The sequence below is a fragment of the Scyliorhinus torazame genome, chromosome 11 (genome assembly GCF_047496885.1).
Source record: "Scyliorhinus torazame isolate Kashiwa2021f chromosome 11, sScyTor2.1, whole genome shotgun sequence".
NCBI lineage: Eukaryota > Metazoa > Chordata > Chondrichthyes > Carcharhiniformes > Scyliorhinidae > Scyliorhinus > Scyliorhinus torazame.
Genome location: NC_092717.1, coordinates 187902646 through 187930218, shown reverse-complemented (window position 1 = coordinate 187930218; position 27573 = coordinate 187902646). Strand labels below are relative to the sequence as shown.

General features: G+C 42.6%; 1 protein-coding gene across 5 annotated transcripts; it reads left to right on the top strand.

Moving 5' to 3' along the window:
• Positions 1 to 4324: 4324 nt before the first annotated feature.
• Positions 4325 to 27469, top strand: arf1 (ADP-ribosylation factor 1). 5 transcript variants are annotated; one of them, XM_072468179.1, is made up of 6 exons: positions 4332 to 4464; positions 15140 to 15273; positions 19265 to 19451; positions 21457 to 21567; positions 25147 to 25271; positions 25767 to 27469. In XM_072468179.1, exons 3-6 carry the CDS (start codon positions 19304 to 19306, stop codon positions 25926 to 25928), a joined length of 546 nt encoding a protein of 181 aa, XP_072324280.1. In that variant the 5' UTR covers positions 4332 to 4464; positions 15140 to 15273; positions 19265 to 19303; the 3' UTR covers positions 25929 to 27469. The 5 variants fall into 5 exon arrangements, with proteins under 5 accessions (XP_072324283.1, XP_072324280.1, XP_072324279.1 ...); XM_072468178.1 differs by having other exon boundaries at positions 4380 to 4551; XM_072468180.1 differs by lacking the exon at positions 4332 to 4464 and adding an exon at positions 5510 to 5528.
• Positions 27470 to 27573: the final 104 nt, after the last annotated feature.

The following is a 27573-nucleotide window of genomic DNA, read 5'->3' as shown; positions in this document are numbered from 1 at the left end:
AACTTTTATTGCTGGAGGAGGGGACAGAAATAGTGGGGGGGTGAGGTCATGGAGGGATTTGGAAATTTTAAAATGTAAGCATTGCCAGACCAGAAGCCAATGTAGGTTTCATACCATTCTGACTTGAATTATATTTCCATTACTTCATCGTTGTTAGGTCAAAATGCTGAAACACTTTCACTAACAACACTGGGGGTGTACCTGCACCATAGATTGCAGTAGTTCAAGAAGGGCAACACGGTAGCATAGTGGTTAGCACAGTGGCTTCACAGCACCAGGGTCCCAGGTTCGATTCCATGCTGGGTCACTGTCTGTATGGAGTTTGCACATTCTCCCCGTGTCTGCGTGGGTTTTCTCCGGTGCTCCGGTTTCCTCCCACAGTCCAAAGACGTGCAGGTTAGGTGGATTGGCCATGCTAAAATTGCCCTTAGTGTCCAAAAAAGGTTAGATGGGTTATTGGATTAGGGGGAATAGGGTGGAAGTGAGGGCTTAAGTGGGTCAGTGCAGACTCGATGGGCTGAATGGCCTCCTTCTGCACTGTATGTTCTATGTTCTAAGGTGGCTTATAGCCATCTTCTTGAGGACAATTATACCGGACGCTCTGGTGATAATCTTCCAGTCTTCTGTAGACACAGGGTTGGTACCAGTGGGCTGGAAAGTTGCAAATGTTACGCCCCTGTTCAAAAATGGATGCAAGGATAAAGTTGGCAACCACAAACCAGTCAGTATGACTTCAGTGGCAGGGAAGCTTCTGGAAACTATAGTTCAGGAGACAATCTATAGTCACTTAGACAGGTGCAGGATGATAATTAAGGAAAGCGAGCATGGATTCATGAAGGCAAAATTATGTTGAACTAATTTGGAGTTTTCTGAGGAGGCAACAGAGAAGGTTGATAAATGTGTTATGATCTCAATTGGTGCTACGACTGGAAGAGAAGATTCCAGAATGGAACCTTGGCTCAAAAGGTTCTAACTTTTATTTTTTTATTTTAGAAAACGTGAGGGAACAGGGTCACAGGACTACTAATTAGTTTTAACAACAAGAAAAAAACATTTATTAAACATGAAATTAAAAGTTTGATTATGATACAATACTTTTTTACCACCACCGTCCCCTCTCCCCCTGGCCTTGCCCCTTAGCGTCACATGTGTACAATTATAACACCCTGCTTTGAAACCAAATGGCCAATGCCACTCACCGATCTTTTATGGATTTCTCTCTCAATTCCACCAACTCCCCCAAGCTGATTGTCACATAAGGGTTTCCAAACTTTATCCCAAAAAGTCATGTTTAAAATTTTACTTCCAAACAACATTTTCCATCAGTTGTTTGCATTAAGAATCCATTCCAGATTTTCCAGCTAGCATTTCAAACAAAGCCTCCAATCAACTTTTCACAAGGAACCTAGCTCCAAGCTTTCCACCTCTCTATTGAGGTTCATTTTGTCTTAAATAATTTTACAGAAAGTTGGGTACAAAGTCCCCAACAGAATATAATTGCTTCAAACACTGAAAATAAGAACACCAAACCTTACAATTGCTTGTCTGTAGCCAATCTAATTAGCTCTTCTTTTCCCAGGTCTGACTTTGACTTTCATAAGCAGAATCCTTCTCTCAAAGGCAGTTCCACTTTGTTCCTTTTATTGCAAACTTTTTGGAAACATCTCTTCATTTTTCTAGTCCTTAATTAGCTGTTCTTTGAGTTCCATCATCTGTTTTCTTAACCATTACTCCATGATATGGCTTTTCTTCCAGCAAAGTTGAGAGAGGTGTTACCTCTCTAGCTTTTTAAAACCAGAAGCTACAAAAGCAGCTTAAACTGCATTCAAAAAACCTTCCTATCTTGGTTAGTTAAGCACTCCCAGCTTCTAAGCATAACATTCTCTAAGCATAATAGAAGCACCGTTTTATCTGAAACCAAAAGCCCCCAGGTGCAACACCTTTGTCTAGCATGAATCTAACTGTATTATTACCCTTCCTTACACAGAAATATGAAACAAAACCCACTTAAAACTATACCTTATTTCCGATGCTTAACAATACAAATATCGATCACTTATAACCACCTCCAACATCTCCACATCATCTCTATTTTCCTGACAAAGGAAATTATGTTGACATGAAGTATATGGATTTAAAATCAAGAGGCATTTGATGCAATGCCACACAACAGACTTGTGAGCAAAATTCTAGCTTGTGGGAAAAAAGGGGAAGTAGGCATTTGGATAAGAAAATGTTGTCAACTGTGATGAGGATAGCATTAAACTTCAAAAAGACATAGACACGTGGATTGGGCAGACAAGTGGAAGATGACGTTCAGGGCAGAGAAATGTGGGGCAATTCATTTTGGCAGGAAGAATATTGAGACAGTATAAAAAAGGGAGGCACTCAAGGAGGTGCAGGAATAGAGGGACCTTGGTGTATATGAACAGAAGTCATCGAAGGCAGCAGTGCACATTGAGAGAGCAGTTAATAAAACATAATATCTTAGGCTTTACTGAATAGAAGAGTAAGGAACATGTATAAGACAATAGTTATGCCTCATTTGGAGTACTGCTTCTATTTCTGGGTGCCATACTTGTGGAAGAATGTGAAGGCATTGGAAGGGCTAGAGGAGGTTCAGAAGTATGATTCCAGGGATAAAGAATCGTAGCTATGAGGGTAGATTGGAAACATTGGGATTATTTTCCTTGGAGAAAAGATGGCTGAGAGGAGACTCTATGTAGGGGTATTCAAGATCATAAGAGGTATGGCAGGCTAAATAGTGAGAAACGTTCCCATTCAAGAGCACCAAGAACTAGAGGACACAGATTCCAAATATTGGATGTGAGAAAGTTATTTCACCAAGAGCGGTTGGAGTCTGGGACAAACTTCTCGAGAGGGTGATGGAGTCAGGTTTGGTCGAGGTGTTCAAAAGGAAACTGGATTGCTTTCTGAAAAGAGAGAATGTGCAAGGTCACGAGTTTACGACAGGGGAGTGAGACAAGGTAGAATGCTCTTTTAGAGAGCCAGTGCAGACTTGATGCATTGAATGGCCACCTTGTGCACTGGAAAAATTCTGCGGTTCTGTCGGAGTGGTGGTGGGAAATTGCAATCAGAAGCTCATTTCAAAGTCAAATACAGCACCAAGGCCTTGAACAGTCTGCTTCAGTCAGGTACGTTTGTCAGAGAGAGCGGGATGGAGTGTGAGGCGAAGGCACTAAATGTGAAGCAGAGGAGGACAATAGCTTCAGTCTTCCTAATATTCAATCGGGGGCAAATTCTGCTCACCCGTTTTTTTTGTTTTTAATCTTTATTGTCGCAAATAGGCTTATATTGACACTGCAATTAAGTTACTATGAAAAGCTCCTAGTCACCACATTCCAGCACCTGTTCAGGTACACAGAGGGAGAATTCAGAATGTCCAGATACCTAACAGCATGTCTTTCGGGACTTGTGGGAGGAAACCAGAATACCTGGAGGAAACCCACGCACACGAGAACGTGCATACTCCGCACAGACAGCGGCCCAAGCTGGGAATTGAACCTGGGATCATGGAGCTGTGAAACATCAATGCTACCAACTGTGCGACCGGGTTACTAGAGGTTCATGGAATCATAGAATTTAGTGCAGAAGGAGGCCATTCAGCCCTTCGAGTCTGCATCGGCCCTTGGAAAGAGCACCCTACCCAAGCCCACACCTCCACCCTATCTCCGTAACCTCACCCAACCTTTATGGACACTAAGGCCAATTTAGCATGACCAATCCACCTAACCTGCACATCTTTGGACTGTGGGAGGAAACCGGAGTACCCGGAGGAAACCCACGCACACGGGGAGAAAGTGCAAACTCCGCACAGACAGTGACCCAAGCCGGGAATCGAACTGGGACCCTGGAGCTGTGAAGCAACTGTGCTAACAACTGTGCTGCCCCTGGATGCGCTATTTGCCCATTTAGCAACAAGAGAGCAGTAGAGAGAGGTGGTGGTGGTTGGTCGTGCTGATGGTAAAGCTGGATGTCACCATCGTACATGTGGGGGAGCCTTGACATTGTATTAGTCATATGTCAGGCTGCAAAAAAAACCTTTCCTTTTATCATCCCACAATCCTCCCTTCCTCTTTCTAATTGGCGATTGAGAGGCGAGAAAAAAAATGATTTTCCCCATCAATTTAACGGACGATAAATAAAATAACAGCTGTAAAAAAACCAAAGAAAGGGTCAGTCAAATTAAATCAGGACCAGTTCCTCCCCAGCCAATCGGCCTCTCACTCCAGCCACCGTTGGCATGACATTGGCCGTCCTTGGGTTACCATGGTGACCCCTGGTGTAGGGATGTGTGGTCACGTGACGACAATGGTGGGCATGTCCCGGCTCGCCATTGGATGACCTCAGCCCGTCACACCCCCCCTCCCCTCCACGAAGTGGCGCAAAGAGAGGGAGAGCGGAGAAAGCTCCAGCGAGCTGTGGTCTCCATCTTAAGTCGAGGTGAGGAAATGAACTGACCGGGAGCGGCTTGTGGCTGAGGATGAGAAGCGGAGAGGAGACCCTTCCCAGTAAAAGCAGGAGTAACGGGTAAAACGCACCGAGAGCGGATGAGTACCCGAAAGAGAGAAAGAAAAAAACCCGTACAACGGCTTCGGGCGGGATACTGTTTGTTCCACGCTGTATATGAATCCGGCTCATTTGGGGCGAGTGGGAAGGCCAAGCTTTCCCGCCGCCGAATATTTCCCCCCCCCCCCCCGCCGCCCGAATATTTTCCCCCCCCCCGCCCGAATATTTCCCCCCCCCCCGCCCGAATATTTCCCCCCCTCGCTAGTTTCTCGCGGCGCTTTCGATCTCAGAGCCGGGTTTTACGACCCGGGCTTGGGTATCGGGGAGGAGGAAGTGAGTGTGCCGCCATCTTGGCTTGAAGAGACGGGGATGAGTGTTTAAACTGCTTCCAATTCAGTCCAGTGTTTTGGGGCACGGGTTTGCCACGATTGCTACCTTATTGCAGGGGAAAGCGGCATTTCTTTGCGGTTGCGATAAACCTGTCGTTTGTGCCTTCTTGTTAAATGACATTCTTCGATTGCATTGAGTCTTATCGGGGCTGGAAAGAAAAAATTGACTTGGAGCAGTACAGCTCAGGCGATGGCCCTCTTGTCCATATATTTTTAAATGCTGTCCACTTCTAATTCCCTTCCTTCCCTTTTCACTGACTCACTAAAATCTCCCCGTGTGCCGAATTCCACTATTCGCAGTACCAACAAATTCCACTATTCGCAGTACCAACAGATTCCACTATTCGCAGTACCAACAGAACACCTCCGTTGGTATTATTGCAAGCGTGTGTCAGTGGTGGGCTTTGCCAAGAAAGATCAATTTAAGAATTCAAATGTTTGGAGTCTTTGACAGCGTCGAGTGTGTCCCTTACGCACTACATGGCTAATGAAGTATTTTTGAAGTGTAGTCGTTGTGTGGAGAATTGCGGCAGCCAATTTGCACAGCAAGTTCCCATAAGCAGCAATGAGATCTAATAATCATCCTCTTTAAAGTGATGTTGGCAAAACGTAAGTATTGGTCTTTGCACAAGAAAAACTTCCTCAAATGGTACCACAACATCTTTTTAACACTTTCCTTTTTTGATATCTATTAACTTCATTTAAAAGTTGTTCTGGATTTTGCTTTAATCACTGCTATTGGGTATTTGTTGCTTTAATTCTTGTGAAAGATTTTCTTTTTGCTGGTCCTAAATTTAATCTAGTTACAGACTCATCAACTTAGTCTTAGTTACAGGCTTGCCAGCTTATGAATTATTAAAATGGTATTGAAACCTGGTGTTAAGATCTGAAGTAACACTGATCAATTGTAAGGTTAAATAGTCTCTGAAATCTGCCTTATCGGATGAGTATACCACATGTTTGTATGGTGCTATAGTCCATTGTGAAATCTTGAAAATATCTATTTAATCTACTTAATGTGTTACAGGTGATCTGAGGTGTGTAAGATTATATGCCTCTATATTAATTAAATACAAAGTGTACATTTTTAATAGCATAGCAGCTTTCAGCTAGAATATGAAGTTAGATGTAACTCATTGTGTGTCAGTCTTGTTCATTACACTGACAAAGTGGAAATATAATTTAGGTAATGTGCAGAATGTAATTTCTGTCTGACGGTAGGAATTTGAAGTTTTGGAGAAGACTGCTTGGCAAGAAATACTTTGTATTCTAGCATCATTAAACTTCCAGTACAACAACAGTGACGCTTTCTTTGCTTTGTTGGTAAACTTGTAAAGGCATCATTCATTATCAAATCTGTGGGCAAGCTACCATGATGAGCGTAATGAGTTTTTCAAAACTTTGAGTATTCAAGTGAATTGATGGTTTCTGTCCATCTTGGATATCCAGGTGGGCATGCTATCCTAATTACAAATGTATTGGATACTTAAATATCATTTTGAAGACTATCAAAAAATACAAAGCGGTGGGCAGTTCTGTGTTCAAACTCTCACTGCTTCATTAAAATTAACTGATATCTGGTTCTAAATCTTATGATTGTGGTGCATTTTTAGGTCTTTCCATGAGTTAAGAGTTTTTGACTTCCAACTAGTTAAGAGTTTCACATATGTTTCCTCGATCACAGTTTTTGTTTGAGAGGATGGTATTGTGAGCACATCTTTTCACCTGAGGTCTGAATGCCTTTGTCTCAATGGTTTCTGTATGAAATGGGTGATAGGCTTTTCCACCCCTCCCCCTGCTTTGATTATTGTTGGCCACCAGCATAAACTATTAATGGTTTGCAGGTAAGTATCAAATTGCGTAGACACCAGTCGGATTTCTTCTCGAGTTAGCCTCTTGCTAATAGCTGTATTGAAAGAAGCCTAAATTGCAGGACATTCATGTCAACCCAACCTTCTTGCTTTGGAAGTTATGGTCCTTATTCATCTGGCAGGGCATGTATGACCCATCTCTTAGTCCCCCACCCCACTGTTACTGCAGAAAAATAATTTAAAAATCACTGGCACACATTCAACTGAACAGATTAATGTTGGAGAGGTAATAATGCTGAATATTATTTCCTGTGAAATACTGCAGACATGCAAGCTAGCTCCAAATAGCAGACATTCGGAACAGGGGAAGGTATTATTTGCCAAGGGAGTGGGCCAAAGGGAGTTGATAGTGTGCTTGTTGAAATAAAAGAGAAGCCTTCCTCGGCCTGTTTTACAGATGGGGTGTGTGCATGGGTTTTCATTCTGCATGTATAGTAGTCCTTTTGAAATGTAATTTCACCTAGGTCAGTGTAAAGGAAAGTGTTAGAATTCTACAACCTGGCTCAGAGGTGGTGAGTGCTACAACCAAAGTTGACATCTGTATATGGCCATACACTAAGTGAAATAAGAATTTGCACCATGACAATTTGTACATATTTCAAATGTGGGAAAGCTGTGAAGGGGGTCATTCTCTCAATGCCATAGAACCATTGAAATTTGAAGCACTGAAGTAGGCCTTATTTCACCTGTGCGCACACTTGTTGGAAGCAATTAAAAGCTAATTCCATTGCCCAAACTCTCCACATAGCCCTGTATCTTAATAAATGTTGGTTCTACCAATGTTTTTGAGTGCTGTTTTATTGCTTTACCTGCAATTGCACTCGTAGGAGTTACTCTTACATGTCTGTCCAAAGGTTTGAAAAGAAATATATTAAGTCTTAGCCTGAAATTATTCCAGTGCTTCAGTTTCCACCATGATATATTATTGTGATATATGGCCTTGTGGCTTTAATGGATAATCATAACTGTGACCAAATTCATATTTTGTATAAAAGTAGTTTACTTGTGTTCTCTCAATCCCTATTCATAAAACTCAAACAACATGCACTTTTCGGGAATTACATTTTTACACCTCCTGGTCAACCATGCCCCTAAGTGTCTCTTGATTGAATGCATTGTCTCCCATTCCTCGTTTTTCCTCCCAAAATCATCTATTCCCACAAAGCATATTAAAATGCTTGAGCCACATGATCGTCCATTCAATCAATCTGTATCTTTTACCAATCCTTACTTTGTCTCACACCCTCACCACCTACTTTTGCACTGTTGTCATGATCAAAGGAAATGTAATGACAAAGCTGAATGTAAAATCTCTCATGAATTTGATCTGTGGTTGGAAACATTGGGCCTTGAGTTACCAAGATGATGTAATATAAAAGGTAAGGAAAAGAAAACATTTCCTCTTCAACCTAATCCTTGAGAGACCATAAGGCAAGCAACTTTTTTTTTTTCCTTTTTGATTTGAATTATTGTGTCCACAAGATGCTTCTGGGCATGAGAATCTTGGTGGAATGTGTGATATTGGCAGAAATTCACCTTTTGATTTAGGTATGACCCTCTAAACTATTAGAATTTATGCTTATAATTTTGTAATCTTTTTTTTAATTTAGCTGTTTAAATGCAAGTTGCTTTCATTATTCCAGTCTAATTTAATTTAAAACCCACAAATGATCAGTAACTGCTATTTGCAAGAAATGAAATGAAAATTGCTTATTGTCACAAGTAGGCTTCAATGAAGTTACTGTGAAAAGCCCCTAGTCGCCACATTCCGGCGCCTGTTCGGGGAGGCTGGTACGGTAATCGAACCGTGCTGCTGGTCTGCCTTAAAAGCCAACGATTTAGCCCAGTGTGCTGAACCAGCCCAAAATTCTACTATCTCTGAAATGTAAATAAAAATATAATTTTTAGGATGTGGTCTCCATATTCTATCTCCGAATCCATGGAATCTCTGCAGTGCATTTGGCTCATCGAGTCTGCACTAACCCTCCTGAAAGAGACTCGTACCTGGTCCATTTCCCCTATCCCTGTAACCCCAACTAACCTGCACATTTTGGGCACTAGGGGGCAATTTTAGCATGGCCAAACTATCTAACCTGCACATCTTTGGACTGTGGGACAAATCTGAAGGAAACCAACGGGGAGAACATGCAAACACTAGGCACCGAAGGCTGGAATTGAACCCAGGTCCCTGGCGCTGAGGCAGCAATGCTAACCACTGTTGCAATAATGCAATGCTTTATCTTTTAGTTCTACAATAGACCCTTCACTGCCCTGCATTGTTCTTCTCTTTTCCCCCATCCCTGAAAACCAGGTAATTCAACAGTCCTATATAAACCATATTTTTGCTTAATGCTTATGATTGCAATTATATTTCACATAGCTCTCCTAGTCCTGACTCCTTTTGAATTATTCATTTTCTTAAGTTTAATATTTCAATACAAGTGTTTTTATATATCCCTTTCTTTTGTTTCCATTTCAGTCAGCTAAGCTTTGTTATTCCAACACCTGTATCAATCTTGCTCTGGTTTCAAACTTCAACTTCCTTGCCCTTGCTACATTAGCTTAAATCACAGCTCTCCATTTACCTTATCCACAAGCTCATTTGATGTTATCACATCTCCAGCAAATGCCCTCTCTTCAGTATGGCTTTTCTTTATATGGCATTCACTCCAATTCTTATATGACATTCACTCCAATTCTTTTCTATGCACCAACTCTGCCACCTCATGTTGACTGTCCTAATCTTCCCCTGAGCTCTTCAGGATCGTAGCATAGGAAAGAGGTTGCCAGCCTTGGGAAATTTTGTCTCTGCAAGACTCCGTGTACTTCGATCTGTAGTGTTAATTCCAACACAGATAGCAACTTTTGGCTTCTCTCCAGGGAACTCCCAATTGTACTGTCTTTCAGTCTAAAATTAGGGAGACAATACCATTTGAAACCGGGTGTCTTAAAATGTGCCAGTGCTATTAGTTAATTCTGAAATGAATTGCACTTGAGGTTTTTTGGGTAGGAGGGCGAGCAAGCAATTAAATGATATTTTTTCCAGAACTTCCTTGATTAGTAAAGACACTAATTGAGGTGACTCCACAGTCAGTTAGAGTACTTCAACAAAAAGAATTATGTGCATTTCACTTTACATAAAATTATTTTCTGGCATATGAATTGGCCCTACAGCCCTTGAGCAACCCCACCTTGAGGCATTGTTTAGTTTGGCTTCTGCCCGAAATCAATTTCAAGGCTGTTGGTTGGAGGCATAAAGCAGTTCTTGCAACTTTGCTGGCTTTGGCACCTGAATATCTGTTTTGCAGCAAAGAAGCCCATCCAGCCATTTTGTGGTACTGGCTCTTTTTGAGAGCTATCCAATTAGTCTCTTGCAAATTTATGCCCCAGCAAACCTTGTGTTCCATGTATGGATTGCGCAGGTATGAAAAGTAATTAGACACACTGAAAAGATGAAAATAAATTACTTTAATCTGTTACACTGGCTAATTTAAGTGCCTTTTTTTCTCTTGAATCAGTTATGCTAGCTATTTGAGTCCTTTTTAAAATTTTATCTTGAGATGTCTGTTGCTGCTGCTGTGGTTAGCATTTTGCTCTACCCTAATTGTCACTGCCAGGATGGTAATGAATGGTGGTCTTGAACGTCTGCAGTCTGTTGGGTGTAGTTCGTGCTGTAGGGAAGGGAATCCTGTTTTTTTTTTTTTTTTTTTTTTTTTTTTGACTCTGCAACAGTAAAGGTATAGTGATTATACTTCCAAGTCAGGTAAATGAGTGGCGTGCAGGTGATGGAGTTCTCCTGCATCTGCTGCCCTTGTCCTCGGTGGTCGAGGTTACTGCTTTGGCTGGTGGTGATGCAGGAGCCTTGTTGAGTTGCAGTGCATCCTTCATGTGGTACTTACTGCTGCCACTATTGATGGTGGTGAAGGGAGTGAATGTTTAAGGTGGCGGATGAGGTGCAAATCAAGTTGTCTGATTTTATCCTGACTGGTGCCAAGAAACTTGGGATCAAGCATCAATGGAATTGCACTCATCCACGCAGCACATTTCTACCTTGTACATGGTGGGCAGGCTTTTGGGGAACATCAAAGTGAGTTACTTGCTACAGGCTCTGACCTCTTCTGAAGGCTAATTCAGTCAAATTTCTGATTGATAACCCCACAGAGATGGTAGTGGGGATTGGTGGTGATAATGGCATTGGATTCCAAGGGGAATTTGTAGATTATCTTTTGTTGGAAATGGTCATTGCCCAGCACTCGCCTGTCTTGGCAGCCCAAGCTTGAATGTTGGTTCAGGTTTTGCTTTGTGGATGTGGACTGTTTTGTGTTTATTCGTCTACAATCATTCCTATTTATGACCTTGTGCTAGAGGGAGGTTGGGCCCAGGGCACTATCCTGAGGAATTTCTGCAGTGTTGACCTGAGGCTAAGATTCCAAACTAAGCTAAAGTCACAGACTAACGACAAGGACTCTGTGGTTGTGGCAAGGCTTAAACAATATAACGAGCTACAAAGCAAAGCCGAGTAGAATCTCTGGTGGCAGTGCACCTCTCTCCAATGAACTCAATACTTCTATGCTCTGTTCGAGCAGGAAACTATCAAACCTTTTGTCAACTGCCTCCGCAGCCTCGGACATCCGTACCTACCATCACAGCTTCTGAAGTCAGATCGGCCTTCTTGAATGTGTACCCTCTGAAAGCAACAGGTCCTGACGTGGTCCCTGGTCATGCACTCAGATCCTGCATGGACCAACTGGTGGGTGTGATCGTGGACATCTTCAACCTCTCTACTCTTTTCAGAGGTTCCCACCTGCTTCAAGAAGACCACCATCATACCCGGTGCCAAAGAAGAAACAGGAAATGTGCCTCAATGACTACTGTCCAGTGACCTTTATCTATCATTATGATGTGTCATGAGACACATCACTCCATTCTCCAGAATGCCTTGACCCACTGCAATTTGCATACTGCCACAATTTGTCCCCAGCAGACACCATGTCTCTGACCCTTCACTCGTCCCTGGGGCATCTCGACAACAAAGACTCCTATTCGTTGACTACAGCTCTGCCTTCAACACCCATCATCCCAGCCAAGCTCATATGAAAACTCCAAAATCTAGGACTTGGATCCTCGACTTGTGACCCATAAAACAACAACGCCACCTTGACAATAGTCCTCAATGCCGGGGTCCCATAAGGCTGTGTACTTCCCCCTACTGTATTCCCTATACACTTGTGACTGTGGCAAACTTTGGCTCCCACTCCATCTACAAATTTGCTGAAGACACGACCATAGTGGGTCGGATCTCAAACAACGATGAGTCAGTACATGAGGGAGAACCTAGTGGAGTGGTGTAATGACAACGATCTCTCCTTCCATGTCAGCAAAATTAAAGAGCTGTTCATTGACTTCAGGAGCAAAGTATCATATACACTCCTGTCTGCATCAATTGTGCTGAGGTGGAGATGGTTGACAGCCTCATATTCCTAGGTGTGCACATCACCAACAATCTGTCCAGATCCACCCACATCGACGCTATGACCAAGAAAGCGCTATGACCAACAAAGCACAACAGAGACTATATGTTTCCTCGGGGAAATGTAAGGAAATTTGGCATCTCCACATTGACTCAGTTTTTATAGATGCGCCATAGAAAACATCCTATCTGGCTCCATCAGAGCCTGGTATGTTTGGCAACTGCTCGGTCCAAGACCTAAGAATGCAGAGTTGTAAACACATCCCAGTCCATCATGCAAACCCGCTTGCCATCCATCGACTCTCTACTCCTAACATTGCCTTGGGAAAGTGGACAGCATAATCAAAGACCCCAATCCTGGGTTCCAACTTCCGGGCAGGAAATACAAAAGTCTGAACACTCACCTTAACAGGTTTTAAAACTGTTCTTCCCCATTATTTCAGGCTCCTGAATGATCCTTTTTATGAAGTAAACTGACCTCTTCACACGCCTCTACTGAGCAGTACTGCACTCCGTATGCTCGCCTGTGCCTATGTATTTACACTGTATTTAGGACATGTTTTTCCATATATGGTACACTCTGCCTGGACTGTGCCGCAGTACACGTGACAATAAATCAATCAAGATCTTATGATTTTCAATATCAATCTACCTTTATGCTAGGCATGACTCCAAACAATAGTAAAATTTCATTTGATTTCATTTACTTCAGTTTTGCTAGGGCTCCATGGTGTAACATACGCTGTTTAGATGTCAGAGGCAGCCATGAATTCAGCTCTTTGTATGTTTGGGCCTAGGATATAATATCTGATGGAATTCAAACTGAACATCAGGTACTTGTAAAAGCCATTAGATAGCACTGACTATCATTTTGGTTGAGAGTCGATAGCTAGATTAGATTGTCCTTTTTCTGTGGACCTCGGCAGTTTACTGGAACGGCTTGTCTAGGGGCTTACTATATCAGATGTATAAAGCAGTCGCCCTTCAATTTGTTTATGCAAATTGTTCTTTTTCTAAAACCGTATCCTGTTTGAGTCCCTGGTCACTGAATAATTTCTGATCAGTTTGACCAATTTCTCCCATCAAAATTTTGAAACCAGTTGCTGCCTCTTCTAGGGTTGCATTATTGTAAACTTGCATCAAACAACTCCGGTCTATTGAGCAATTTGCCCTGCCTCCAGCTATACTGGAACCTATCCTCAAATACGTTTACTGGAGGTTAAACATACCTTTGTACCACTTCCATCAAAATGTTTACCTAATATTCTATGACATTAGTGAATGCTTTGTGAAGACCAATAGGGATGGATGTTTATTCAGCAATGACTAAGTAAATATTACACCATAGGCCATTGGGCTGAAGCACTGTTATGTGAACTGTGAAGAACATCCAGCAATGTAACTACCAAATTTGTATTCTTCGATTGTCATGAGAACTTGTAACTTCGGCCATGTTAATAATGTCAGTAATTAGGACAATAATATTCTGCGTTTGTAAAACGTGCAATGTCCCAAAAAGCTTGAGGTCTACTGACAAAGAAAAGGACACTAACAGGAAATATTTGAACGGTGGCTGAAAGCTTGGTGTTTTGAGGCAGAGCAATTGGCAGTTGGAGGAAATTTGTAGGTATGGAACATCATGCAAAGTCAGAAGGGGAAGAGTTGATGCCATGAGGATTTAAAGATGAGGATGGGAACTTTAAATTTGAGGTGTTGGACTGGGATCCAGTATTGGGATCCAGTATAGATCAGGGAGGCTAGCCTGAAGTTTCCTCATTGGGGTGGTTGGGGAGGGGTGCGCTGTATGAGAAAAGAGTATAATTTACAAACTAAATTGGCATATAATTTACAAGATTAGTTGGCATAGGGACCAGGCAGGGAAGTTGGGTGGTCGGCAGTTTTGTGGGAATTTAACCAAAGGAGTGAGTAGCAGGTGGGTCTCTTGGACGTGAACACAATACCTTCTGGTGTTGGAGGATGGCCAATCCAGCATAAATGCAGTTTCAGTAGAAAGTTATAGGATGTTAGAGGTCACAGCAAACAGTGGAGCAGTATAATTTGATCCAAGATTAAACCAGGTTTCTGTCCAGTACACTAGCCGGCAGGCTGGAAGAGGTGAAATAGCACCAGAGTCATGGCAGCCAAGGCATATAGTCTGGTCTGGCAGAACAAACTAGCCAGAGCCAAGGAAATTTAAAAGTGAGCAGAATCACAAATGTTAAGATTACTTTTAAAGCACTAATGGCTTTAACTTGTATGGGAATATACTGATTAGCAATGGAGAGTTTTGAAACTAGTGGGAGGGTGCGGGGAAGGAGACAGGTGGAGTGTTTAGATTGAGTTACAAAGGAGAGGACCTGCCAATCTGAGACGCCTGCTTTCAATTATAATGTAACTTTGCAGCCAAACACTACCTTTTTCTTCTTCTCCACCTCTCCGTTTGCTGGCATCTTTGCATCCATCTTTTGTTTCCATGTGTTACTTATCTGGTGTGCTTGACATTACCTAGTTGCATTTTCTTGCTCTGCTGGGTTTTTCACTTTAATTTCACCAGCTTGGTGTTGCGAGTTGTTTGTGAATTCAGGAATGCATTAGTAGGGACTGTGGTTGGGAGGCCCTTTCGTTCCCTGGCCTGTGAAATTCAAGAAGGAGAATCTAGTAGGAAATAGAAAATGTCTTCAGGGCTCCCGACCATGGTTTAAGCGCTGCTATTGGGATATACTTTCACATTCCTGTAGCAGTATTCCTTGACGCTGCTCTTACTTCCACTGCCAAAAGTTAATAGCTGAAGAATGGCATCAAGATTTCATGTTTTAACATTGTACTGTAACAAATTATTTAAAAAGCACTATTGACTAAACATTCTCTTCCTTTTGTAGGCAACCTATGCTTTAAACTGCGAGAAGAAGGTTTCCCGTTTATACTTTTCACACATTGCAGTCCCCTTGGAATTACAGTTTTTGCAGCAAACAGTCCACAGTTGCTTCCAGTGGGTTCCTGTTTCACTGAATAGGTAACCAAGTGACCTTCTCCAGATGCTTCTCTCAATTTTTGAAGAGTTTCTAAAATCCACGACCTGCAGTAAAGCGGGTTCCATGATACTCCGACCCAGGGACATGCTAAGGCGAATTTCCTGGAATCCTTAGATGGTTGCAGGATGCATATCTTTGACTTGGCAACTATGTGCTTTTCATATCTGGCTGTGGTAGCTGCAAGCCATGCGCCCTTTCTCTCCACTGACGACATAGAATATATGCTGTTTGTCTGTGATATTCATTGATTTGTAGGAAAGCTGTAATTTGATCTCAAAAATGGCTTTCTCTTTAGGTAGAAATGCTAAATATCTATATTTGATTCTTGTTCCCTTTTTTGGGGAGTAAATGGACAGGTTACAATACAACCATTTAGAGCTTGGTACCTTGAGCATCTTTCTGGGACTTTGGGAGACTCTATCTACTAAGCTGTGAGCCATCTGTCATTGTCTCCAAACTTAAATTGGTTTACTGAAATGCTGTCATTGTCTCCAAACTTAAATTGGTTTGGTTTACTGAGATGGTGCAAGGTGTTTTAAGTCTTTCCATCTCAACAAGCAAATCACCCAGGCTTGCTGTCCAGCAGACCTTGGAGAAGGTCACATAACCCCCTTCATTTACCCTAAATATAAAGCTACACCCTGCTATATCCTGTAACCGCATTACTGTAATGATCTAAACCTTTCTTTCCACATTTCGTTCCTTGGATAAACCTATTAGTTTATGGTCTAGTGTGTCCTCTATGCAATTAATGGCATTGTTGTGATGAATTAAATTTGTGCGGGTTCCATTTTTTTGCTAGTCATTTTATTTAAATTGTAATTGAGACCTATGATCTGCAAAATTTTTCTTAAATGTCCCAGACATTTTCTTCAGTATTAAAGCTGTTTTTGTCATGTCGCATGTCATGGCACAGCAGGAGGCTATTAAGCTTATTTCTTTGCCAGCTTTCTCTGGAGCACTCCACTCGGTCCATTTTCCTGGGTCTACCCCTGAAGTCCTGCAAGGTTATTTACCTCCAAGTATGTATTTAATTTTCTTTGGAAATCATTGATCAACTCTGCTACCACCATCCTTTTCGGCCAGGAATTTGGATCATTACCACTTAAATGCAATATCAAAAAAAAAATCCCTCGCATCTTCCTCTAAATCTTGCTCAAAATCAAGTTTGTGTCCCCTCGTCCTGATACCGTCAGCAAATGGGAATAGATTTTTTGTCTTATCTTTCCTAAACCTGGCACCACCTTGTACACCCAGATTTCCCCATCCCTCCTTTGCATCAATCCGTTTCTCTAATCTAACCCATCCTTTAAAGCATTCTGGCAAATCTCTACCTTCCAAAGGCCCTTGGCCCTCCTAAAGTATGGTGACCTGAAATGGATGCAGTACTCTAATTGTGGCCAATTCCAAGATCCTATATGCTAATGATTCTCAATGTCTGGAATGGCAGGATTGTCATGAAGAGCGAGTGTGTTGACTGGGCCAGTATTCGTTGCAATTTGAAGAATTACTTGGATCTAATTGAAACACAAAATTCTGATGTGGCTGGACAGACTTGATGCAGGGATGTTGTTTCTGCTGGCTGAGGGGGTCGAGAACAAGGCGTCACAGTCTCAGGATGTGGGATAGGCCATTTAGGGCTAAGAGGAGAAACCTCTTCATTCAAGGTGGTGAACCCATTAGATTCTCTATTACAGAACGTTGTGGAGGCCACGTCACTGAATATAATCGAGCAAAATAGATTTTCTAGACTTGAAAGGTTTTGAGGGGTATAGGGAGAGCATGAAGAGTGTGGTGTTGAGATAAAGGATCAGTTATGATTGTATTGAACACGCTCGAATGACATGCTCCTGTTTTCTGTGTCCTGCCACCTTCAAAGATGTATGCACATGAATCCCCAGGTCTCTGTCCCTGCATACTTTTCGGAACTCTGCTTTTAAATCTAATTGCCTCTATCACTTCTGCCAACATGCATCACCTCCCAATTCTCTTAAATTCCCTGCTTTTTTTGTCTGCCCATTCTACTAGCCTATGACCTGTTGCAGTCAGTTGGTATCACACCTCCACGAATCTCTCAACTCTACATATCCTTTTTTGGGGGAAAAAGGCCCCTTTCGCACACCACTTTCTACAATTTACCAGTTTGGAAAAGAAATTTACCATGTCTTGAAAGCAAAATTTTAGACGCTGGATATCTTGAAATATAAACCGAAAATGTTGGGGGACAAAAAGTCCCCTGTGTCTGGCAGCATTTCAATTTTAATTTATTTTGTCATGCCTTTCTGTTCTAAAGCCATCCTTAAGTCATTGTCTACTCAACTGGCACTGACCCTGCATCATGAGACTCCATTTGTGAATCAACCTTTTATATGGTACTTTGTCAAACTCTTTCCTAAAATTCTTATGGACACTATGTATTGCATTCCCTTCAGTAAATCTCTTATTACTTCATTGTAAAATGTGATTAGATTAGTCAAACTTATGAATATGTACTGGCTCTCCTTACTATTAATTAATCAGCCCTTTCGAGTGCCTGTTAACATTTTCCCTGACCTTTGTTTCAAAACCCTTACCCGCTGATGTAACTACAAACGAGGTAAATGTGGACTGTCCTTGCACCATTCTTGAGCAAGAGTCCTGCATATTATGAAGTGCTTAACAGGATAGATATTTGGATGTTATTTCCTTTGGCTAGGGAATCTTAAACAGTAGGCACAGTTCATAAGTATGCCAATCATTTATGACTGAGGGGAGGAGAAATTGACTCAATATTTGGAATTATCTACCTCAGATGGCCTGGTTCTCACTTTGGAGAATTCACCTGACATACCCTCTTCATTCAGAAGCTTAGGTGGTTTCTTGGTCGTCTCCATTACTAGTCTAATCCTTAATCTTTTATTATTGTCGTAAGTAAGCTTACATTAACACTGCAATGAAGTTACTGTGAAAAGCCCCTAGTTGCCACACTATGGCGCCTGTTCGGGTACACCGGGAGAATTCAGAATGTCCAATTCATCTAACCAGCACGTCTTTCGGAACTTGTGGGAGGAAACTGGAGGAAGCCCAGAAACTGGCGGGGAGAACGTGCAATCTCCGCACAGTGACCCAAACGGGAATCGACTATTATCTGTAGTATTATCCAATACTCATTTCATTTTATGCACCTTACTTCTCTCCCACTTTCTATTTTCGGATACTCAGTCCACAAATTTAATTAAACCTTCCAAGTTATTGGTCCCAGTCCTATTGTGGTTTGAGCTCTCTTGAACAGATTGCTCCTGCTGTAGAACTCAATGCCCTGAGAATCTTGAGCTTTGATCTTCCCTGTCTTCCTATTTCTACTCGCTGGTGTACATGACAGGGGGGGGGGGGCGCTACTTAACTTCCTCCGTAAGCTCCATAGCACCTTAATACCTGCCCCTCTCTGTGTGTCTCTCTTATTCATTGGTACCGATGTGTGCCACAACTTTTGGCCCATTTCCTTTCCCTGCAAAATATTCTGCACTCTGACATCAGAGAGCAATATACCTTGCATGACCTGGTTGATGCAGAAACACCTGTCTGATCCCCCCATTTCTACACTTCTCAGTTCTAATGCCTTCCTTGCCAATTAGTGCAATGGTCTGGACTGCACTCCTTCAAGGGATCATCGTTCCTAATGGTCTCCAATGCTGAACAACTGTTTGAATGGGCGTACATCCTGAAGACTTGCACTATTTGTCCTTTCCTAATCTTCGGAAGGCCACCATTTTACTTTCCTTGTGTAGGTGGATGTGTTGACAGATGAGACTATTAATATCCAAGAGTTAACCCATGATGCAGATGCTTGGCATCAGGCCACAGGGCTCCATCAGTGCTGAGTGGGTAATTGAATCTGCATTGGCCAGTGCGCAATAACTGACGGAGCTGTGTTGTCTCTTTATGCATGTTCACTGCCTGTACTTGCCTGACACTTTTTAAAATCTTTTTCAGATTAATATTAAAACTAGAATCTAACCAGAAGCTTAAGCCATGGGGGGTGCATTAACCTTATTCTTCAAAAGCATTCTTGGAAAAAAGGAAATGCGTATTCTCATGGTGGGTCTAGATGCAGCTGGCAAGACGACCATTTTATACAAATTGAAATTGGGTGAAATTGTAACCACAATTCCTACTATAGGTAAGTGAGCTTAAAATTTGAATATTCAACTTATTGGCTTGATGCTTTTAGTTTGAGATTTTTATGCATGTAAGAACCAGTGGACGTGATTTATTTAGATTTCCAGAAGGCCTTTGACAAGGTGCCGCATAAGTTAAGAGCCCATGGTGTTAAGGATAAGATCCTGGCATGAATCGAGGATTGGCTGACTGGCAGAAGGCAGAGTGGGGATAAAGGAGTTATTTTCAGGATGGCAGTCGGTGACTAGTGGTGTGCCTCAGGAGTCTGCTGGGACCACAACTTTTCACAATATACATTAATGATCTGGAAGAAGGAACTGAAGGCACTGTTGTTAAATTTGCAGATGATACAAAGATCTGTAGAGGGACAGGTAGTATTGAGCAAGCAAGGGGGTTGCAGAAGAACTTGGACAGGCTAGGAGAGTGGGAAATGAAGTGGCAAATGAAATACAATGTGGAAAAGTGTGAGGTTAAGCACTTTGGAGGGAGGCATTTACGTATGAACTATTTTCTAAATGGGGAAATGCTTAGGAAATCAGAAGCACAAAGGGACTTGGGTGTCCTTATTCAAGAGTCTCTGAAGGTTAACTTGCAGGTTCAGTCGCTATTTAAGAAGGCAAATGCAATGTTAGCATTCATGTCAAGCGGGCTAAAATACAAGACTAGGGATGTACTTTTGAGGCTGTATAAGGCTCTGGGTCAGACCCCATTTGGAGTATTGTGAGCAGTTTTGGGCCCTGTATCTAAGGAAGGATGTGTTGGCCTTGTGCACAATCTCTGGAATGAAGAGCTTGTCATATGAGGAATGGTTGGGGACTCTGGGTCTGGAGTCGTTGGAGTTTAGAAGGATGAGGGGGTGATCCTATTGACAAAGAAAAGTACAGCATAGGAACAGGCCGGTCGGCCCTCCAAGCCCGTGCCGACCATGCTGCCCGTCTAAACTAAAATCTTCTACACTTCCTGGGTCCGTATCCCTCTATTTCCATCCTATTCATGTATTTGTCAAGATGCCCCTTAAATGTCACTATCGTCCCTGCTTCCACCACCTCCTCCGGGAGCGAGTTCCAGGCACCCACTACCCTGAGTATAAAAAAAAACTTGCCTTGTACATCTCCTCTAAACCTTGCCCCTTGCACTTTAAACCTATGCCCCCTAGTAATTGACCCCTCTACCCTGGGTAAAAGCATCTGACTAGCCTGACACTTGCAGGGTACTGCGAGGCCTGGATAGAGTGGATGTGGAGAGGGTGTTTCCAATTGTACGAAAAACTAGAACCGGAGGAAAATCTCAGACTAAAGGGATGATCCTTTTAAAACCGAGATGAGGAGGAATTTCTTCAGTCAGAGGGTGGTGAATGTGTGGACCTCTTTGCCGCAGAAGGCTGTGGAGGCCAAATCACTGATGTCTTTAAGACTGAGATAGATGGGTTCTTGATTAATAAGGGGATCAGGGGTTATGGGAATAGGCAGGAGAATGGGGATGAGCAAAATATCAGCCATGATTGAATGGCGGAGCAGACTCGATGGACCGAGTGGCCTAATTCTCCTCATGTCTTATGGTAGTAGAAAAATCTTTCCAACCTGTGATCAAGTCTGGACCGAAAACAGCAATGTGTTTTTAAATTAAAAGTGTTTATGTAGTGTCCCATCAAAGCCCTTTGTGAATAATGTATTGCTCTGAAGTGACTGGTTTGAATGGCACTTATATTTTTTCATGTTGGCTATTTTTTCCGTAACTTGTACTGCCGGATGCAAATTTGGCTCAATGGTTTCAAAACAGACTGAGTGGATGTGGAAGGAAATACGATCCAGCTTTGACAAGTTGATGGTCAGATTTTGAAGAAGTCACTCCATGGCCAATGGGCTCCACACCCCAACTTGGAACAATAGGTTCATGTATTCGGGGGGGGGGGGTTGCCCCACAAGAATGTCGCATGGATCTGGGAGGTAATGATTACAAGGACTCTGAATTCTACATAAATTTGTTTATTTTTTTTGTTTTCCTAGGCTTCAACGTAGAAACTGTGGAATACAGGAACATTAGTTTTACAGTGTGGGATGTGGGTGGGCAGGACAAGATCCGTCCACTTTGGCGCCACTACTTTCAAAACACACAAGGTGAGCACATTTTGCCATTGCTTGACTTTATGACCTTGTTCAATATTTAGGATCTTGCCAAAAGACATTCTTGTATTTTTCATTCTTGCTGCTGATTGGCTAGCTCTTTCAATGTTGGAGAAAAGATTTTGGTGAGCAGTCTGACAAAGGTGATGTGGGCTTTGTGATCACGTTGCATAACTCTTGGTATCGGCCACAGAGGAACCAGGTCCCACAATTTCCCACAGGCAGGAAGATGGTCCAACCAGAGCATTGAGTCAGCAACTTGCTATGACTCCATGACAACCTGTGACCTTTACCACCTTGAAAGACGAGGGCAACAGATACGTGTGAATGCCAAGATATGCAAGTACCCCTCCCAAGGCGCAAAGCATCTTGACTGGAAACTCTGTGTGTGTGTGTCACATGCTAAAACCAAAAAGTGCTCAAAGCCATGAATAGATTGGCTGTATTCATGGAAATAGTTTTTTAAAAATTGAGTATCCAATTAATTTTTTCCAATTTGAGTGGCCAATCCACCTACCCTGCACATCTTTGGGTTGTGGGGGCGAAAACCACACCAACACTGGGAGAATGCAAACATCACACTGGCAGTGACCCAGAGCTGGGATTGAACCTGGGACCTCGGTGCAGTGAGGCAGCTGTGCTAACCACTGCACCGTCATGCTGCCCTTTCAAGGAGATAGTTGATGAGTCAAGATTTTCAGTGTCATGGGGCCCAACCATCTTTAGCAGTTTCATCACTGATCTTCCCTCCATAAGGTCAGAAGTGGGGATGTTCACAGATGATGGCAGTGTTCAGCACCATGCGCAACTCCTCAAAATGAAACCATATGGAACAAGACTCTGTGGCCTGTTGGGTGGCAAGAAACATTCATGTCACAAAAGTACCAGGCAATAAACATCTCCAACAAGGGAGAATCTAACCATCTCCCCATGACATTCAATGACTTGCATTACCATTGCTAATTCTCTCTTTCTCTTTCTCCTCCCCCCCCCCCCCCCCCCACACACACACTTAACCAGTGTGGAGCTTAACCATTGACCAGAAACTGAACTGGCCCAGCCATTTAAATACTGTGTCTAAAAGAGCAGCCAAGTGTCTGGGAATTCTGCAGTGAGTCAGAACAGAGAACAAAGAAAAGTACAGCACAGGAACAGGCACTTCGGCCTTCCAAGCCTGTGCCGATCCTGATGCCCCCCAAAAAATCCTTTTGCCCTTAACTCTGTCCGTATCCCTCTATTTCCTCCCTATTCATGTATCCATCCAGTTGCCTCGTAAATGTGCCTGCTTCCACCACATCCTCTGACAGTGCGTTCCAGGCACCCACCACTCTCTGCATGAAAAATGTACCCCGCACTTCTCCCTTAAACTTTCCCTCTCTCACCTTGAACCAGTGCACCCTTGTAATTGACACTTTCCATCCTTGGAAAAAGCTTCTGACTATCTACCCTGTCTATGCACCTCAATTTTGTAGACCTCTATCAGGTCTCCTCACCCTCCATCTTTCCAGTGAAAATAATCCTAGTTTACACAACCTCTCCTCGTAGCCAACACCCTCGAGACTAGGCAACATCCTGGTGATCCTTCTTTGCTCTCTCTCTCTCCAAAACTTCCACGTCCTTCTGATAATGCGGTGACCAGAACTGCATGCTATACTCCAAATGCGCCTATATAGCTGCAACATGATTTCCCAATTTTATACTCTGTGCCCCGGCTGATGAAGGCAAGCATGCCATATGCCTTCATAATCACCGTGGCTACTTGTGTTGACAAGTAAATGGAACTGTGGACCTGCATATCCAGATCCTTCTGTATGTTAATGTTCCTAAGGGTTCCGCCATTTACAGTATAATTCGTACCTAGATTTGATCCTCCAAAATGCATTGCCTTGCATTTGTCCAAATTAAACTCCATCTGCCATTTCTGTGCCCAAGTCTCCAATCTATCTATATTCTGTCGTATCCTCTGACAATCCTTGGCGCTATCAACAACTCCACCAATCATCATGTCATCCGCAAACTTACTGTCGTATGCTCGGACAATCCTCGGTGCTATCAACAACTCCACCAATCATCATGTCATCCGCAAACTTACTGTCGTATGCTCGGACAATCCTCGGTGCTATCAACAACTCCGCCAATCTTCATGTCATCCGCAAACTTACTAATCAAACGATGTACATTTTCCCCCAGATCATTTATTTATACTACAAACAACGGGTTCCCCCCAGCACTGATCCCTGCGGAACACCACTAGCTACAGATCGCCATTCCGAAAAACACCCTTACACTGCTACTCTGTCTTCTATAACCAAGCCAGTTGTAACCATCTAGCCAGCCCAATCAAGTTGGTGAGACATGACCTTCCCCATTCAAAACCATGCTGCTTGACACAATAGTCCATTTTCCTCCAAAGGTGCATATACCCTGTGCCTCAGTATCTTTTCCAAAAGCTTCCCCACCACTGATGTCAGGCTTACCGACCTATAATTTGTCCCTGCTTCCTTTCTTAAACAAGGAAATAACATTGGCTATACTCTAGTCCTCTGGAATGTCGCCTATGGTCAAAGAGGATGTGAAAATATCTCTTAAGGCCCCAGCTATTTCTCCCCATGCCTCTCGCAGTAACCTGGGATATATTCCAGACGCAATCCGGCCCTGGGGACTTGTCTACCTTAATGCAATTTAGGATACTCAAACACTTCCTCCTTTTTGATATGTTGACATTCTCGAGAGTTCACATACCTATTCCTGACCTCAACATCCTTCTCCCTAGTGAATACCAATACAAAGTACTCATTAAGGATTTCACCCACTTCCTGTGGTTCCATGCTATCTTCCCTCCATTGTCCTTAAGTGGGCTTACTCTTTCTCGTACTCCTTTTATATGCACAAAAAGCCTTGGGATTCTCCTTGACCATGTTTGCTAAAGACATTTCATGGCCCCTTTTAGCCCTCCTAATTCCACGTTTAAGTTCCTTCCTACTTTCACTGTACTCCAGGGCTTAGTCAGTTTTTAGATGCCTACGTATGCTTTCTTTTGACGAAGCTTACAATTTCTCGAATCCTGCCATTTCTATCCTTAATTTTTGCAGGGAGTGATGGATTACCATCTATTTGCTTGAATGAATGCAACCCCCACACAAGCTTGACACCATCCAGGACAAAGCAGTTTGCTTGATTGGCACCCCTTCCACCATACAGTGGCAGCAATGTGTACCATATGCAAGGAACACAGCAGCAGGTTGCTGAGCCTCATTCAACACTATCTTTCAAACCTGTGACCTCTACCTCCTAAAAAGAGCAGCAGACAGTTGGGAACTCAACTAATCCACACACGTGTTGCTGGATCAAAATCCTAGTACTCTCTTCCGAACAGCACTCTAGGTGTTCCTACACCAGATGGACCACAGTGGTTTAAGAAGGTGGCAATAATTGGTGGGCAACAAATGCTGGCCTTGCTATTGACTCGCACATGCTGTGAAAGGTTAAAAGAAAAAGTGGCTGTATTGTAGCGAGGAGTTAGATGGGGTAAGAAACTGCCTTCACTAATATCAATATTTACTTGTGTTCCAGGTTTGATTTTTGTCGTTGACAGTAACGACAGGGAGAGAGTAAATGAAGCTAAAGAAGAATTAATGAGAATGCTGGCTGAAGATGAGCTACGAGATGCTGTATTGTTACTTTTTGCAAACAAACAGGTAAGTGCTATAAAACAGAAAATATTGGACAATCCCAGAAGGTCTGACAGCATCTGGAGAGAAAGGAGCTAATGTTTTGAGCCAGGATGACTCATTGTCAAAGCTTTGTGCTGTACTTTGAAAGGACAGCCATCCTTGTTCAGAGACCCGTCAGTCATGTATTGCATTGCGGTACAACCTTGTGATAGCCCAGTCGCCTTGTAGATGTACCACTCACTTTGATTTATCATCCTGGCCAGCTGCATGGGAGTGCTCGGGCATTTGTTGCAATTTCAGAATGTTTTAAACATCGTGTGCTATACTCCCATGGGCATTATTTCAATTTTTACCACTCCTCCAGCTTAAGGGTTTTTTTTTGTATGACTGGCTTAACTGTTGAGTGCCTTCTGTCACACTTTTCCCAAAGATGACACTGCAACACCAAGGGATAGATCTAGATTTGAATCTGTTGTCTCCAATTATGCATTTTTTCCCCCCCCCCCCGCCCCTCTCCAGGATCTGCCTAATGCAATGAATGCTGCAGAGATCACAGATAAATTGGGTCTGCATCAACTCCGTCAGAGGACCTGGTTCATTCAAGCAACCTGTGCGACCAGTGGTGACGGCCTGTATGAAGGACTGGATTGGCTGTCCAACCAACTCAAAAGCAACAAATAGCTCCTCTTTTCTCCCTTCCTCCCTCCTCTCCTGCCCGTCCCTTCTTTCCTGCTTTATTATGTAGTGTGACAAACAGCTACTTTTGTGGTATTGGGTGCCAGGAACCTGCTTCATTACATCCAATCACTAGAACTATAAATAACATCACACTGTATGGGTGAGAAGTACAGACTTGAAAGGAAATATGTGGTTTCTTATTTAAATGTGTATATATCGTCCCTTTTTTTGTAATGAGGCAGTTTCTTGCTACTCCTATGCAATATATACCCCCCATGGTTGTTCTTTATTTTCCCTTCTTTTGCAGGTTTAAACTGACTTGTAAGTATTAAGTGTAGGAAAGGGATATACAAACATGTTGGAAACGGGAGGTGCTTATGTATGCTCCCAACAGTACAATGCACTACAAAGTATGTTAGAAGATTTGGCTTGCTCGCTCTGGAACAAGGCTGTTCCATGGTGTGGGGTATGGCTTTTTGTTGGGAGGGAGGGAAGCTTGCATGTGACTTTGATTTTTCAACTTGTTTTCCTAAATCTGAGATTTTAGGAGTGAAGGACCGCTTGTGATTTTATTTTAAAATTTTAACATACACTTGTGATTTCTAGGTTCTGATTCTCTTGCACTATTCTGTGAGTCAGTCTCATGGGTTGCTCAAGTATCCCTTTCCTAGACCTATACAGGCTGCATTTGAAATTCAACAGAATAAAATATATTCTAACCCACTTTTTTCTGCCTTCTGAATAATTTAAGTCCAACTCTTAAGGTTTCTTCTGAGCTGATGAGTTATTTTACAGTGATGTGCTGGAGGTTCTTGTGAACAAGGGGGGTCACTGTTCTACAATATCATGAATTGTGTGGGGAAAAATAGAACGGTTGACCACAAGTGAAGCAAAAAATGAGTAGCGAAGAATGCCTGATTATATAGCCTGTTTGAATTTGGAGTCGTGTTGACTCTCCCTTTCTCCCTTGTAGCTTACCCCATACTGAAGAGTAAGCTGACCACAGCATGCAGGTACTGTTGGGTCAGATGAAAAAAAGGATGATCTTTTGCTTTCATTAGCTTGTCTCTTGGCTAGTGTATAGTAGGTAGCAATGTCCAGTGAATGCACCTAAACCATCTCACTGTGACTTTTTTGTTTTGTTTTTCCCCCCAGTGTGTTGCAATTACACCTGAGTCATTCCATTTTTGGTGTTGCGCAAGACATCATATTTCCATCAATTCCTATTTCCCCCCCCCCCCCCCCCCCCCATGCCCTCCTGAGTGTTTGGAACTCAAAGCAAGACCCCACCACCTACTACATGAATACTGCAAGGACCTGGTTTGCCAGCAGAAAGCTGTGTTTTTTTTCTTTACCTTAGTTGGCTGAGAAATATATGGACAGTAAATACCTGGGTCTGATCAGGATGGGTTATTGGTGTGAAGTTATTCCTTTCATTACACACTACTAATCAAATGTTTTGTATACTTGTTTCAATTTTCATTTTGACAAGCAATGTAATTAAAGCTGTTAGAATAAAATCTCTTAAGATTCGTGAGTTCCTACCCTTGCCTAGCTTTTTTTTAATGGTCAGATGCTCTTTCAAATTTCAGTTGTGATAGCTGTACTGAATAGGTCTGCTGTGCTGATATTGAAGTGATAAATGAGC